Below are 17,298 nucleotides of genomic sequence, written 5' to 3' on the forward strand. Positions count from 1 at the left end.
TTAGAGATGAGCCATGTGCCCCTTCTCATTACCGATTCTGAACATCTGCCACAGAGCAGACTTTGTTCAGGACATTATGAACAACTGCATCATTCATTACGGGGTGAAACAAGTCTAACACCACCAGGACACTACACTAGGAACGACATCTATTTCCCATTAAAATGTCAACAATGAAACACCTACTATACATGCACATGAAATGAATAGAATGCTTATTCAATGTATAACCGAAAAGCTTATCTTTCTCATCTGCTTGTATAAAACTGGTAGTCAAGATAACTGGAGAGTGCAGCTGACAGATTCTCACCTTCATTTCCACTTAGAAATTCTGTGAACTCCTTCTAATCAGAAGCGGCCATACTGTTTCTCTTTAATGACTACAGTATTTTAACAAAAATGAATTATACTTTGGGCTTTGTGATCATTATGTAGATGCGATGAGTGTAAAGGCCAACACCCTCAAAGGTATTATCTCCTTGTGATCTCTTGAGCAGGCAGGACCACTGCCCCTAGGAAGTACTAGGCTCTCTGCAACCTTCTAAGAGAGAGAGGGAAATATAATCCAAGACCCTTCCTCATGTAATTCTCAGCACAAGGAACTGTGGTTTGGAGCTGAGGTAGTATTAAGGACATAGTTAGCTGCAACAATTTTTGCAACAAAGACAAGGAACAGCAGCCAGGAGAAGAAAAAAAGCAAAGCCATTTCTTTAACTAATTCCTGAAACAGAAATTTCAATGATTTTAAGGCCAAGACCAATGCTGGTTGCAAGAAAAGGTTTTCCATTTAGGGGACCACCAAAAGAAAAGAGCTGAAAAGGTCACACTGAAGTGAAAAAGCAAATTTGTTTAATCAGGCTTATTCTCCCTGAAAAAATCTGTGAAAGCCTTAACAAACCTAACTGCAAACTTAAGACACTGGAGTATACCATTCTACTTAATAAGTGCAATAACTGGTGACACCGTCCCACTCTACATGACAGATAGTGAGACTATGGGAGTCTCTGGGTAGTGCAAACAGCGCTTGGCTGCTAATTGAAAGGTTGGCGGTCTGAATCCCTCCAGAGGTGTCTCAGAAGGAAGGCTGAGCAATCAAGTTCTGAAAACTCAACCACTGAAAACCCTATGGAAGGCAATTCTACTCTGAAACACATGGGGTTGGCCACGAGTCAGAGCTGTCCTGATAGCGACTGTTTTTTCCTTTTTTTTATAGGGTCGCTATGAGTTGGAATCGACTCAACAGCAACGGGTTTGGTTCTTTTGGTTTATGGGGAGAAGAAAGAACCCTGGTGGTGCAACAGTTGAACACTAACTGAAAGCCTGGCCATTCAAACCTACCCAGGGGCTGTGCAGGTGAAAAGACGTGGAAATCTGTTCCCACAAAGATTACAGCCTTGAAAACCCTATGGGGCAGTTCTACTTTGTCCTGTGGGGTCGCTAAGAGTTGGAATTGACTTGGTAACAACTAACAAAAACATGGAGAAAAACAAGAAAAACGGAAGGGAGGAAAAGAGAAAGCCAGAAAATGGAGGGGAAAACAGAGTCAAGCAGAAGTGAAAGGGTAAGAATAGAAGTGGGGGGAGGAAAGGCCCGTCATACAAGGAAGGAGGGAAGTGGAAACTACAGTAAAGAAGGCAGAAATGTCAAGAAAAAAAGGGGAGCGGGAAAGAAACAGCCCCTCTGTTTTGAGCTGTAAGCCCACAATTCTCCATGCCCATGGTTTGATACTTCAACTCTGGGTTTCAGAGACTGATCCCCTTTTCTGCTCTGGTACAGTACTTGACAGTTTCTCATACCTGGATTGTACCACCCTCCTCGCCACGCCTTCCCAAATTCTAGCCCTCCTTTAGAAGCTAACACAGCCTTTAAAGCCAGTCAGTTCTGTCCGGCAGCTTTCTTCTACCACTCGACCCAGAGCAATCAGTCTCTCTCTATGCTCCAGGAGCACTCACTGACAAAACTTAATTCTCATTTGCTCTTCCTCTTGTTAGGCAACTCTTCAGGTACCTATGTCTGAACTCACTAACCACATAATCAAATTCTGGAGGATGAAAATTTTGGTTGTTTGGATTCCTTACAATGGCCACTATGGTACTTTGCATATTGTCGATATTCTCAACATTTATCACTGATGGGTGAAATGTCAGCCGTTGGTCATAATACTTGGGCTAACCAGGAGAAATAAAAACAAAGACTTTAATCTTACTGATTAGGATACTCATTTATAACACTGTCCTCAAATTTTTTTAATTGACCTCATTCTAACCAAGCTACCAAAGCTATAAAAATAAGTTATCTCGTGATAAAAACCACCAGAGTCAAAAACTGTAAGAGGTTGGAAGGGACTTTTGAGACTGTTCCACCTTCACCCCTTTGCCAAGAAGGGGAGGCACGTGGTACAATGAAAACAGCATGGGCTTTGATATAAACCCTAGGCTCAAACCTGAGGTCCATCTCTCAGTGACTATGTGATCTTGGATTATTTACTGACCTTCTCTCTGCCTGAAGCAGCTGCATCACTTAAAAAGTAGTGATAATACTACTTACCTTAAAACATAATTGAATATAAGTGAGACTATTCATACCAAAGCATCAGGTATCGTAAATGGCAAGTCGTAGGTTCAATTGCTACTTTGCTAGTAGACTGAGAGTCTTTTAAGTACACGGTATATGTTCTATTTACCTTTGATTCTCTCGTATCTAAAATACAGATTATTCTCTTGAATGAGGAAACGAATATCTAGAACTTGACTCCAAGGCGAAGAGCTAGTTGGTCACAGAATTAGACACGTGGACTCTAGAGTCTGGATTGAGTTTTAGAAATCATCTAGTCTAGTGATTCACAAAGTGTGTGGTCTGAGGATTTCTGGGCATCCCCAAGACCCTTTCAAGGACCTGTGAGGTCTTCATGAGACTGTTTTTTCTTCATATACTTCAACCAAAAGTAGGCTTTTTTCTTCATACACTTCAACCAAAACAACATATCACAACCGAATGAAGGTAAGGAGAAGACATGAGACTGCACTCCCTTCTTGTAAGCCAAATGTACGAGATTTATAAAAATGTAAAACAATGCAACTCTTCTAATAGTTTTTGGGATTTTGAAAAAAAGGTTATTTTTCATACATATATGTCATTTATGTTACTATGGAAACCCTGGTGACATAGCGGTTAAGTGCTGCGGCTGCTAGCCGAAGGGCTGGAGTTCGAATCTACCAGGTGCACCTTGGAAACTCTATGGAGCAGTTCTACTCTGTCCTATAGGGTCACCATGAGTTGGAATTGACTCAACGGCAACAGGTTTAGTTTTCTTTTGGTTTTATGCTAGTATGTAGTGGGTTTGCTATTGTTATTTTATAACGAATTTACAATTATTTTTTAAAAATTTCTGTTGAAATTTCTAACACAGTAAATACCGATGGATATAACTAACATAAGCAAAATCTCTTGGGGTCCTCGATAATTTTCCAGAGTGTTAAGGTGGGTAATGAGAACGAAAAGTTTGTGAATCTCTGATCTGATCCAATTCCCTGACTCTGCAGAGGGGAAACAAAGGCTAGTGGAGTTAACTCATTCACTTGGCAGCATCAAGCTTCTGAGCAACAAAACAGGGGCCGGGCCTTAGCTTCAACAACCGAGCTCTTAACTACTGTCATGTTATCAGAAAGAGAGGAAAACAGGCCTGGTAAATTTATTTAAAATTTTCATTCTAAATTGAGCTCTAAATTGCCAAAGTAAATATAAAGAGGAGAAAACTGATTTGGAGAAACAATTCAAACTTTGAACCAAAGTTCCAATTTTTCTGAGAATATTTGATTTCTCATGTGTATTCTTATACACTGGGCATATTCTCGCCCATTTTAAAGTATACCAAAAAAACAAAAAACAAAAAACAAAAAAAAACCCACTGCTGTCAAGTTGATTCTGACTCAGAGCAACCCCATAGGGTTTCCAAGGCTGTAAATCTCTATAGAAGCAGACTGTCACATCTTTCTCCCAAACAGCCGTTGGTGGTTTTGAACCACCAAACTTTCGGTTAGCAACTGATTGCTTTAACCACTGCAGCACCAGGGCTCCTTTTAAAGTATAACTCTTAAGAAAAACGATATATGAGTGGTCAGTAAAGATTTCAAATACATACAGTATCTGAAACCCCCTAATGAAACCAATATTGGCCCCCGGTATGTGTACCCAAAAAACCAACTTCCAGAGTCAATGTAGAAGCCTTGATGTAGCTGAAAACGTCTGAGCTATGGACTGAGGTAGATCTGCGTTCTAACCTTTGAGCCTTAGTTTCCTCATCTTTAAAAGAAGGATAATAATTTTATGCCTCACAGAGTTGTGAGGCTTCAGTAAGATAAAGCATTGGAGATAGAGTCTAGTACAATGCCCTTCACAAACTTTCAGCATCTGCTCATAACCCTTCAAATTGCTCCTCTAAACTTCTGGCTTATGACTTACTTTTGGGCTGCAGTGTCCATGTAAATGGAAAGTGATGTAACACTCGTCATAAAAAGGCAATCCTGAGTTTATAAAACTATTAATTCTGCTGAGGTGGAGTCTGTTCCAAGGTAGAAGGGCACAGATGATGGGCCATGTTAGACAAAAGTTGCCACACCTGTAATTACATATGCTGGCTTCGGAAACACTCTTACTGCTGCCCCAATGACCCAGGTACACAAGTGTGCTTTAATAAAACGGTTGAGTCTCTCCAAAAAATGACCTTTTTTTCTCCCCTCTCTCTCCTCTGCCTTTTTCTTCCAGAAAAGTATCAATCCCAGGACTCGATGAAAACTAAATAAACTCTTAACCTCTTCGGAGTCCTCCAACACACAACTCTATTAAATTAGCTTAGGGTTTGTGGGCAGAAGTGGGGGATCAAGCACCCAAATCATTTCCCCGGTGTAATACAGTAAAAATGGGTAGTCACATGGCTCAGCTACAGTTCGAGGAGTGCCTAAAAACACAAGTTCTGAAAACCCCTTACATATTAAGATATATTCAAGTGTGTGGCCTTCTTTCAAGGAGAGAGGCAGCATCAAAGCTACCATTTTGTGTCTTGTGTGCCGAGGGAGGGCTTCTGAAGCCCTCCTTCATTTTTTAATTGACTAATCCATTCCTTGTCATTTGCCCCCTCCTTTTTTTTTTTTGCGATAGAGGCATTGTATCAAAACTCATTTCTCTCTATCAAATTTTCAACAAAGAAATTCACTCCAGTGATTTTATTTTGTATTGAAAAGAAAAATATTTTTAGCTGAGGAGACCAAAGTCCTTGAGCACTGTACCTGAAATAATAAGCAATATGCTACTATTAGCTACACTAAGCCTTTTAAAGATAACATATGATCCTATACTGTATTTAACTTTATTCAAATAAAAAATAGCTTCCTCTTGTTAGCCAGAGTAAAGCCTGGATGTATTTCTTTCATCTTTAAAAGTGTATCTGATCTCAATATAGTTTTATAGAGCTTAAACAGTTCACTGCATTTGTAGTCTCATATCTGTTTTCCTTTAATTTCATACTATCCTAGCAATTACCCAGCTTCATTAATGCTTTAGGAAATTTCTCAACTATACTACAAGGAACACCAGGTAAGAAATATTAACATACAGCAGTGGTCTTGAAGTAAAACTTTAATACAAGTCTCTAGAAATGAATCCTTTTCATTAAGTTCACATGCTAAGCCCAAAAGACATTGTAAAATATTTCTACATCTGAAATACTGCTTCTGGTATTGCATTAGAAAGAGTACTAATGAATAAACCAATAATAGTTACAGAGCACCAATTATGTATATTTTGCCAGACACTGTGGATAATTTAAAAAAGGATATAGTCTCTGTCCTCTAGGAGTTCACAGGGTATGGGAGATAATAAATGTATACAGAACACAAAAAGCACCAAACAATCGATATAGCCAAAAAAAAAAAAAAAAATTCTACAAAGAGTTTGGGAGGAAAAGTCACTTCTGACTTTGGTGGTAAGAAAAGCCTTCAGAAAGGAGGCATCTTTCCGGTTGAGCGCGAGGGAAGGGGAAGGCAGATGTCAGGAGCAGACACAGTGAGGAGGGTCACATGTAAAACAGCAGGCTGGAAAGACAGCATTGGAAAGATGGGACTAAGAAAGGGAGAAAGTTCATTGCATGGTGCAGAGTTTATGCAGAGAAGCAGCAAGAAATAAGGCTGAGAACAGCATTTTAAAATTACTTAGTTCATCAAGTGCTTACTAATGGCAGGCATTGTTCTAGGTGTGGGCAGTGCAGAGGTCTACCAGACATGCCAGGTTCCTGCCCTCCCGCAGCCTACATCATGGGGCAGGAGGCCTACTGGGGAAAAGTACAGAGGTAATACAACGGGGAGGGACTCACTGGAGGGGTCTACTCTAGATTTCGCGGTCAGGTCAAGTCTCTCGGAAGAAGGCATGTTTTGAGCAGAAACAAGAGGGTGCAAGAGCCATCCTCCTGCACAGGGAAACAGACAAGGATGAGCATGGATTCAACAAAGCATTGAAAGGTGTCCAGTCTGGCCAATCAAGTGCACTAGTAAACCCTCTGAACGAATTCATCAGCACTCCATTTTACTATTGTAAATACCACTTTCTTTGCTGTATACAAGTATGATTATAATGTTATCTGAGCCATATTCCTTGCAGACACAGTGGGAGGAATTTCCTCACAATGCTCCTTCATTTTTCCCCTATCTCACCCACCTATCCACCCACTGCCTGGGTGTGAGCTCCATGAAAAGAAGGGAATTTTGCTTGTTCTGTTCACTGTTGTATTTCCAATGCCTAGAGCAGTGCTTGGTACATTGCAGGTGCTCGGTAAATATTTATTGAGCACATAAATGAAAGGATGGTTTGAATGAATATCACTTATCTCCTCGAGAGAGTGGCCCAGAATGAGAGGCAGGGTCTGTTGACAAGGAAGAGGAGACAGCTCAAGAAGTGAGTTAGAAAGTCTACCTACAGAGTTTTAGGCTTAAATTTACACTACTCTCTGCAGCGTTTTCATCACTCTTGGGAAAAGGCAGTCCCTGTCTTGGACTTGCTCAGTTTAGGAACTTCTGTCTAAGTGTGAGCACAGCGGTAACTCAGCAGCAGCAGCCACATCGAGTTACCTCATGTCTTCAACGACAAAGGTCAGGTGTAAAAGAGAAGCAGCGATGGGGACTCTGGTGAAATGGACAGCCCATGTGCCCTCTCAAGTGGGAGCTGCTACTGGGGTCCCACAAAGTGATCAGAATACTCTGCTATAGACACTGGCCCTCTACTGCTGGTAAAAAAAAAAAAAAAAAACCTGGTACAGGGCCCAAAACAGGCATTTTCTAATAGGAAGGTAAGGTGTAGAAGGAGAACTTTTTATCTTTTTAAAGTTTATTCCCTTATATTGATCCAGAAGTAAAAAACAATGGAAATCTAAGAAGGCCACTGTTTCTCACTGACAGGAAAGGAGGTGTGTGGTCTGTGTGTGTTTGTGTGTGTGTATGTGTGAGAGAGAGAGAGAAGAAAAAGGAAGGAGGTGGAGAGAGGGAGGTCAGGAACGGGAAACTACAGAAACTCACAGGAGAGTTTCCCAGTGAGTGACGGGGAAGTGAGAAGTCCTCATTGGAAACAAGTGGAAAGGAAAGTAAGTTACAGGTAGAGGAGGAAAAACAAAAGGAGCCAGCGAAGGGGAGAGCAACCTGGGGACCAGGCTCATCGGTTTCATCTGGCTCCTCTCACCAGAAATTCTGTTCCTCATCCTCACTGGAGCAAGGTCCAGGCACAGAAGTGTCCTCTAGGGGCTCAGTAATATTAACTGCCCCACGCGGAGGAGAGGGTGGGGCTTGTCATGTTATAACTCCAACTGCCAAAGGCCTCCATGAGGCGGATCTGATCCCTGCCTAAACGACAGTGTTACAGGCTTCTGAAAACACAGCCTCTTCATATGCCAGGCCTACTGGAGTCCCTGGGTGGTGCTAATGGTTACACACGTGGCTGCTAATCCAAAGGCTGGAGGTTCCAGTACACTCATAGGCACCTCGAAAGAAAGGTCTGATGATCTACCCCAAAAACTCAGCCACTGAAACCCTGTGGAGCACGTTCTACTCTGACACACGAGGTCACCGTGAGTCGGACGAGACTCAACAGTCACTTGGTTATTGAAGCTTTAGGAGTGTTAGTTGCAGAGGGACCCCAAGAGCACGGCGCTGCTGAGTGTGGGACGTGTGGCACAGGAGAGCCCCTCACTAAGGACAACTGGACTATAGCAGCGTACTGATCCATCAGCTGGGAACGCAAACCAGGTAGACAACTCTCCATAAAAAAATGTGACATGAAACAACTGATAACTGCATTGTATACTTTCTACTGGTGGTGCCACCACACAGCCAGTGCAGCGTGGGCTGAATTCACCTTCCTTGCTAATTAGCTAATCCTTCGGGTCCCCTCAGACATGTCTCACTCTTGCTCTCTCCAAGCAAAGTGCTCTCAACTCAGAAAATAAAAGGTTCACAACTATGAAGACAATAAAAGATCACCCCCAATTTTTTTTCCCCTTGGGCTACTACTTGAAACAATATAAAAATTCCTTTAAATGGACTTTTAATTCTAAAATATTTGCAAGACTTAAAAGACAGCATGACACTGATCCTTCATTTCAGAAATGAAAAAAACAAATTGGAAGAAATTTCATTACAGGCTTAAATGGGAGTTTTAATATGTGTACTGAATTGATAAGAAATTTGAATACTTGCAGCGATCTGTAGCAATATATGATAAGGTGTTTCAAGGTAAAATTGAATAATTAATCATTTAATACATATTTGAAAAGTTTTGAGTTTATAATAAGAAAAGTTCTATACTAATTTAAAGTATTAACTCATATCTTCACACCCAATGTTTAATAAAAAACTGAAAAGAATATTTGCCTTAATTATTCCTACTTCCCACCTTTCTTCTACCTCCAAAAAGCTAATGCATGTGTGACGAATGAGATCTTTGGGAACTTTCAGATCCATTTCACAGTTGAAGGCAAAGACAAATGATCAACTAGTGAAGTTCTGCACTTTTTCTTTTTTTAATATGCTAATGCTTTTGTTGGAGTCCCTGGGTGGTGCAAACGGTTAGTGCACTCGGCTGCTAACCAAAAGGTTGCCATTTCGAGCCCACCCAGGGGTGCCTTGGAAGAAAGACCTGGCAATCTACTTCTGAAAAATCAGTCATTGCAAACCCTATGGAGCACAGTTCTACTCTGACACACATGGGGCTGCCATGAGTCACAGTGGACTTGACTGCAACTGGTTGATGACTTTTGTTAATAAAAACAATGCATTCCAACATCACACTTCCTTAACATAAACTCCATCCCCATAATTCGAAATGATAGTTTTTAAAGTCCCTTTGAGACGGATGGATTAATGGATTGCTTGGTTAATTTATTCAATAATTCATTTATTCAGCAAATTATTTATGGAGTACTTATTATGCCCCAGGCATACTGTCAGGTGCTGGAAATTAAAAAGGATTACGAGATAGTCAGTGACTTCAATGAGGAGGCCCAATGCAACAGGGAGGGAGGGACACTGACACTGACGACAGCTGCCAAGGCAGTGTCAGAGGGAGTGTGAAATCGTGGGGGTTAGTGGGATTACACCAGCCACATTACCCTGGACTGAGCAGCACACGTTACTCCCTTCCACAAAATGCCAGGTGGCTTCCCTCACTTTAGTGGAAGGGAATGGAAGCACGGGTAATGGCTCAAGGATGGTGCAGGGACATGTTCAGAAGACAGATATGTGACAGGTATTTGCATGAGGCATGCTTCATGGTTTGCATCTCACTGGGTTGCAACAGCAGTTAATACTGGTGGCTGTGTCTTCTTCCCGAAGCCCTCTTTTACCTTGGGTTCTGTGGCACAACAGTCTCCTGCCTTTCCTCCTTTAATTACCACGTCTTAGAATGAGTTCAGGGCCCTGGTGGTGTAGTGGTTAAGAGCTTGGCTGCTAACCAAAAGATCAGCAGTTCAAATCCACCAAATGCTTCTTGGAAACCTTGTGGGGCAGTTTTACTCTGTTCTATAGGATCGCTGTGAGTTGGAATCACCTCAACGGCAACCAGTATAAATGAGTTCAAAATGGGTATCTTCATCCTGGACCTCTCCTTAAACTTCTGGCTTTGTAAACAACTGTCTATTTAATATCTCCTACTGGGTGATGTTTAAAAGGCAATAAAACTTAAATATGTTCAAAATGGCCTCATGCTTTCACTTACTTTGCTCCCTACCTTACCACTCCCTTCCTGGCATCTAAGGCAGAGTCCTGGAGTCATCCTGGACACCAACTTCTCCCTTCCCTCCAGTCCTTACCAACATCTAACCCCCCAGCAACTACCGCCAATTTCACCTCTTTCTCGTCTCTGCATTTCTCTCCGTTTCCATCATTACTACCTTAGCCCGAGCTACTAACTTCCCTCACCTGCACTTGCCTCTCAGCCTCCTGGGTGTTCTCCCACATCCACTCTGACTCAGGTCCAGGCTATTTTCCATCCTGAATTCAGAGGCATTTATTTGAGTAACAAATCTGGAAACATTATTCTATTATGGATCAAACTATGTTCCTGAAAAAGTTATGTTGAAATCCTAACCCCTGTACCTGTGAATGTGACCTGTTTGGAAACAGGTGTTTTCTTTTATTATCAGCAAAAATAAACAAGGCTATACAGGAGTGTCGTCAGCCATAATCCTAATCCCTTCTGAGGAGTGTTTCATAAAAGGGGAAAATGGATGCAGAAATAGAGTCAGACACAGGGAAGACAACAGGAGAGGATCCATCTACAAACCAAGGAATGCCTACAAGCCAACGAAACACCCAGAGCTACCAGAAAGTGGAGGGGACAAGGAAGGATATTCCCTGGAGCCTTCAGAGAGAGCATGGCCCTGACTCCACCCTGAATTTGAACTTCTAGCCTCCAGACCTGTGAGAAAATAAATTTCTGTTTTTTAAAGTCATCCACTTACTGATATTTTGCTGCTGTGGGCGTAGGAGACTAAACACACCCCACTGCTTAGTACACTTCAACAGCGTTCCCATTGCTTTTAGGAAAAAGAATCCAGCCCCTGATGTGGCCTCCAATGCCCACAGGATCTGGCCTCTAGCTCCCCTCCAGCCTCCCATTCTTCTCTCTGTCCCCACTGCTCAGGCTGCACTGCATGAGAAGGAGCCACGTCCCTTCCTGCCACTGGGCCTTTGTGTACACTGATCCTTCAGCCCTTAACAACCTCCCTCCCCTTATCCTTTCTCACCTGATGGTGCTTACTCATTCCCAGGGAAGTCTTTCTTGACTAGATCAATTCCTCCCATTAAATGCTCTCAAACCACTTCACCTTTCAATATTTATTACAATTATAATTTTATGTAGAATATGCTTTAATTTCTGTCTCCTCCATAAAAACTGTATGTTCCAGGAGACAAGGACTATACCTTTCCCCCCCTCCCCTCATTATTCTAAGACCATTGCCTAGAACATTGCTAGCAGTTAACAAATATTCACTGAATAAATGCAGGCTGAAGTGCACACATGCATTTTGACTTTACTTGCAGGTTATCCTCTGGAACTTGGTGGTTTCCCTAAAAAATACAGGATCTATCATAGCGCCTCACGCTGAGCTCTAGTTATTGATGTGGTTTGACCAAAAAGCTTTATTGCATTTCCAAATGTTTCCTGCAGCTCTGCCATTTTTCTTTCCAGTTGAGAGAAAACCTAAAAAGTCTAGATTGGCGTGAAGGGCAAAAGTTTTAAGAACAGGGAACAAAATTTTTGTTCCAATAATTATGTAGTATCATAATACTTAACTGCTTGCAGGCATTAGGAAGCAGTTTTTGTCACTGTTGTTGTAACTTTCATGTTGTCTCCATCACTATTTTCTAGAACAGACAAATGCATACAAAGATTTATGTAAACTTTTCTTTTTTCAGTTTCTTATTGCCATCGAGTCAGTTCCAACTAATAGTGACCCCATGTACAACAGAACAAAACACTGTCTGGTCCTGTGCCATCCTCGAAATTGTTACTACGTTTGAGCCCACTGTTGCAACCACTGTGTCAATCCATCTCATTGAAGGTCTTTCTCTTTTTGCTGACCATCTACTTTACCAAGCACGATGCCCTTCTCCAGGGACTAATCCCTCCTGATAACATGGCCAAAGTACGTGAGATGAAGTCTCACCATCTGTCTCACTCATCTAGTGCTTCTGTAACAGAAATACCACCAGTGGATGGCTTTAACAAACAGAAGTTTATTCTCTCACAGTTTAGGAGGCTAGAAGTCCAAATTCAGGGCTCTAGCTCCAGGGGAAGGCTTTTCTCTCTCTGTTGGCTCTGGAGGAAGGTCCTTGTCATCAGTCTTCCCTGGTCAAGGGGCTTCTCAGCACAGGGACCCTAGGTCCAAAGGATGCGCTATTCTCCTGGCTCTTGTCTCTTGGCGGTATGAGGTCCCTCTGTCTCTCTGCTTGCTTCTCTTTTTTATATCACAAAAGATATTGACTTAAAACCCAACCTAATCTTGTAGACTGAGTCCTGCCTCATTAACATAACTGCCTCTAATCCTGCCTCATTAACATCATAGAGGTAAGGTTTACAACAAATAAGAAAAGCACATTAGATGACAAAATGGTGGACAATCACATACTACTGGGAATCATGGCCTAGCCAAGCTGACACACATTTTTTGGGGAACGCCATCCTTGCTTCTAAGGAGCATTCTGGCTGTACTTCTTCCAAGACAGATTTGTTCGTTCATATTTATTTCCAAAACTCTACGTTGTTTTTATTGCTAAGAGCCACTGAGCCTGTTCCCACTCATCATGACCCCATGTGACAGAGCAGAACTACCCTATAGGGTCTTCTCGGCTGTAATCTTTACAGAAGCAGGTCACCAGGTCTTTCTCCCGTGGAGCCACTGGGTGGGTTTGAACTGCCAACCTTTTGGTTTGCAGCCCAGTGCTTTATCATTTGCACCACCAGGGCTCCTTCCAAAAATGCTATAATGATATTAATCACCCCAAACATCAAATATAAGGTGCTTCCACCTAGGTTTCATTTTTAAAGGATTCTTGCAATTTTGTACTTTTTGGGAACCCGTGCATTGTGTTTAGACATGATTAAAAGTTAACAGACACACTAAATAAGATTAAATGGATCATTCGAATTTCTGTAAAAACAAAATCAAATGCAGGCACCCTAAATGGCACTAATAGAGATTCTAATTTACCCACAAAATGTTTTAAAACAAGGAGCCTCCTTAACTATTTTTTTCTCTTGGTTTAATAAAACATTTTAAAACAGACTTATTGTTTGATAATATCAGTGGATTATGGAGGAAAACAAATAAATTAAAATATGGGTATCAGTTGTTTGGCTTCACTTCACATTTTTGGTGAAAATGAATGCAGTACTATCATTCTTTTTGAAAAGTTTCCAAAAGAGAGGTCACTTAAGAACCAACAACCAATGTTCCTAATTTATCTCTGGACTAAAACCGTCTTCGTGGTATACCATATTTGGGTGAACTGATGTTCTTGGGTGAGTTATTACTGGTTACTATTTAGATGTCTTGGCACTACGTGTCTGCTTTTAATTTTTTGCTGTGCTTTTCTTTATTCTATCACCCATCTATGTCTCATCTGCCTCTTTCCCTCCTGAATCCTCTATTTTCATGTCTCTAGAGTCAGCTGTCTGGTAGAATATGGCTGTGGTTACTGTCGTCATTCAAATGCGCCTTCCAATCTTAAGCGTTCCTTGACCCAACGATTATGAAGAAGTACAACTGGATAGAAACGTAGAGAAATGTGCCAACGGTGGATGCGAACATTATTTAGATGTAAAGTTAAAACAGGAAGGAATTCATGACCAAAGAAAAATCCATTTCAATCCTTTCAATCTTTCTAAATGCATCATAAAACGAAACATGTTTAACTATAGAATAACATTTTGGCTTTTTTATGATTTCAAAGAAGGGTAATTATGACTGTCATGAAAACACCCTGAGCAGCTGTATACTGTTAACAAAAGATCCATTATATGAACGTTTGCAAAAACTGGCACTTTATACATTCAGGCTTCCTAGAAATTAGATGGTCTTCCCAACTGGAGTAGATACCAAAAGAGACGGTTTCTATTAACTGTGGCTAGGCACTAGTCAAGTTTTCAGAGCCAACTGGATCATCTTTCTTTTGGGACAACATCCACGTAATAATACACACACACACACACACACAAAGTTTACATATACTTATAGTGTGCATAAAAATTTTTGGAAAAACCAATTTTTGATTTCTCAAACCATGTTTTTTAACTGTTCAAAGAATGACAGTGTGAGTAGATTTTTTCACAAACGTACATCTGTTTAGAAATCATAAAAACAAGCATAATGAATAACTTCAGTTTATTTTATGAAAACTTAATTAATAGATACTTACTCATTAAAGACTAGGTCTGGTGCAAAATAGAGATATTGGCTGTTCGTATGTTTGTACGATCTCCAGCTCAAGGCAAATGATGACAGACACATCCAAGAGTACTGGATTAGGGTAATTTGGTCCTCAAGAGGCAAGTTTTTAAATCCTGAAGAACGGAACAATTAATCACAGAAATACACTTAGCATTTAAGTACATCCCAGGAATAAGCTACTTAAGTCAACTCCAAACAGCCACCTTTCTCTAACAGACTCGAATGGATCCAACAGTCATTTACAGGGCACCCCACCTCCCTCCCATGGCCTGGCCTATTCAAGGTTTCATTTTAAATTCACTCTAAATTCTCAAAGAGGTTGAGCTGCCAGGGCAAACTGAAACTGGAATGTTCAGTGAGAGTTCCAGCATGGGTGATGGTCTAAAATCCTTGGTCACGCTGAAAGAAATCTGTATTAACCTGTACAATTTGCTTCACTAAAGTGTAATTTAAAAACTGTCAACACCTGCACATCTGCAAGAGTGGTGGAAGGTTTTAACTTTCATGAGTTTGTGGTGGCTAAAAAATATTACTCCTGGCTTCTCACAGTCCAGGGTAATGGCAGACTTCAGTCACATCCTGAAGTACAATAAGCGTCCTCGACACCTGACCCTCGCCCTTCCCAAAGTCTTCCTTTTTGGGCTTTGAGCCCTTCTTTTGTTCCTTTTCTTACCCTTATATTCCCAGTGGCAGAGCCCTGGTGGTACAGTGATTAAGAGGCTGGCTGCTCATCAAAAGGTTGGCAGTTCAAATCCACCCATTGCTCCTTGAAAACCCTATGGGGCAGTACTACTTTGTCCTATAGGGTGACTATGAGTCAGAAACGACTTGACGGTAACAGGTTTGGTTCATATTCCCACTGGCATCATGTTATTCTTGCTGTAGAGTTTCATCTGGGTAGGCTCCTCTTCAAGCAATCAGCCATTGGAGCCTTCACTCATTTTTTCTCTTATGGCTACTGGTTGATGATAGGAAACCTAAGGAACTGCTTTGGATTAATGACTATATGGGATAATGTAAGATCAACTCTAAGTTGTGTTTCTGTAGATTTCCAGTTCCAACTGCTATCAAGTTGACTCTGACTCATGACAACCCCATGTGTGTCAGATTAGATCACTGCTCCATAGAGTTCCAATGGCTGATTTTCTGCAGCAGATCTCCAGGCTTTTCTTCTGAGGCACTGCTGGGTGGACATGCAACTTCAATCTTTCAGCTAGAAGCTGAGCATGTTAACCATTTGCACCACCCAGGGACTCCTTCTGTAATTTAATAGGGGATTTATCCAAAAAAAAAAAAAAGGCCCTACAGGCTAAAAAAATGACTGAAGTAGGAATTTTAGGTGTGTAAAATAGCTGAGACGATATTTTCTGACAGGGTATCTTAAATGCTTAGGAGCTTGGCTGCTAATCAAAAAGGCTGGCAGTTTGAAGCTACCAGCTGCTCCTTGGAAACCCTATGGGGCAGTTCTGCTCTGCCCTATAGGGTCCCTATGAGTTGGAATTGACTTGACAGCAGTGGGTTTGGTTGGTGTGGTTCTCTTACAACTTACTTGCTAGCCTTGGTTTATCGGGCCTATGCTTATATTAGCCCCGCTTGTATGAGCTGCTGTGAATAGGCTTAGCTGGTGCTTTCACAAATAGAACGTCTTTCACCTTACCAGTATTCTTGGGATGAAATTTTCCATTTCAGTCATCAACATAAGAGATATACGCATTATATAATAACAATAGAACGCTTTACATTCTCAGAAGAAATGAGCACGTTAATCAGATTTTTCCTATATACTTGATCAAGCTGGTGTCCGTTTAAAAATTTGGTATCAGGATTTAATGGAAAGCGATCTCCAATAGTACTTTTGGATACGGTGGAGTCTACTGCCTTGAGCTGTTTAGTTCAGCATGCAGACCATGAAAGGAGAGGCAATCCTACCTGGAAGTACCTTTGCCCACTTCACGACCTGAATCATCTGTTTCCCGGCTAAGCGGTTTAGAGTGGAGAGCAGATTTTCGGCTGTATCTGGTTTTGAGCTGTCATAGCCTGCATATACAATCTCGGGCTCGATGTTTTCAAGAATCATAGCAGGGGTAGGCGTAAGTGCTCGAGAAAGTGTGGAAAGCTGAGGAACCAGCGCGGTGTTGACCGAGGGCTCTTTCATGGGAGCGATGTATGTCGTCCCTTCCTCGGGACTCTGGGGTGGCGGGGGCGGCGGCAGCGCCTGCTGCTGCTGTGGCTGCTCCTCATGAATCCCTTTTAACTTGCCCAATTTCTTTGACTTTCGAGCTGTAAAAAGAATAAAACATTTATAAACAATAAGCGCAAATTAAAATTATGTTTGGAATACATGAGTTCAGTTTCAATCAAACATTGCCTTAGATTGGATAAAGCATACTTTCCTTCTAAACAGGTCTTCTTAGACCAACAGGAGCATTGACTTTTCAATACTTTTTTCTAAAAGAAAACGTACACGGTCCCATTTTTATTATTTGTGATGAGGGAGAGCAAATTCCTCCTTCCCTTAATTCACGCTACAAATCTTCTCTGCATGTCTGAGACTCTATAAGCTGCACAGGAATCTAGCCAAGTCATCCTCAGGAAGATCTAGCCTTATACTTTCCTCAACAAGTTTTCAGCTAAGTGGGGGAGATAAGGAATGTATCACAAAATTATATTGTAGGGCAGAGAGAAATAAGGTACTATGCTAAAAATCATAATAGCTAAAATTTTCATAATATATACTAATACCAAGCACTGTTCTAAAGACTTCATGTAAATTAACCAATTTACCAATTTTCATGATAGTGAGTATTCAG

General features: G+C 41.3%; 1 protein-coding gene across 2 annotated transcripts in view; it reads right to left on the minus strand.

The window, feature by feature from the left end:
- Positions 1–17,298, minus strand: part of NR3C2 (nuclear receptor subfamily 3 group C member 2) — a 349,336-nt gene that overhangs the window by 47,129 nt on the left and 284,909 nt on the right. For both annotated transcript variants that reach the window (XR_010317445.1, XM_064267555.1), the window contains exons 5-6: positions 16,418–16,768; positions 14,457–14,601 (exon numbers count right to left, since the gene is read on the minus strand). Coding sequence is in view for 1 of the 2 variants with exons in the window: in XM_064267555.1 (XP_064123625.1) it covers positions 14,457–14,601; positions 16,418–16,768 (496 nt within the window). In the remaining variant the exon portion in view is untranslated. The remainder of the gene's footprint in view (positions 1–14,456; positions 14,602–16,417; positions 16,769–17,298) is intronic.

The sequence above is a fragment of the Loxodonta africana genome, chromosome 13 (genome assembly GCF_030014295.1).
Source record: "Loxodonta africana isolate mLoxAfr1 chromosome 13, mLoxAfr1.hap2, whole genome shotgun sequence".
Taxonomy (NCBI): Eukaryota; Metazoa; Chordata; class Mammalia; order Proboscidea; family Elephantidae; genus Loxodonta; species Loxodonta africana.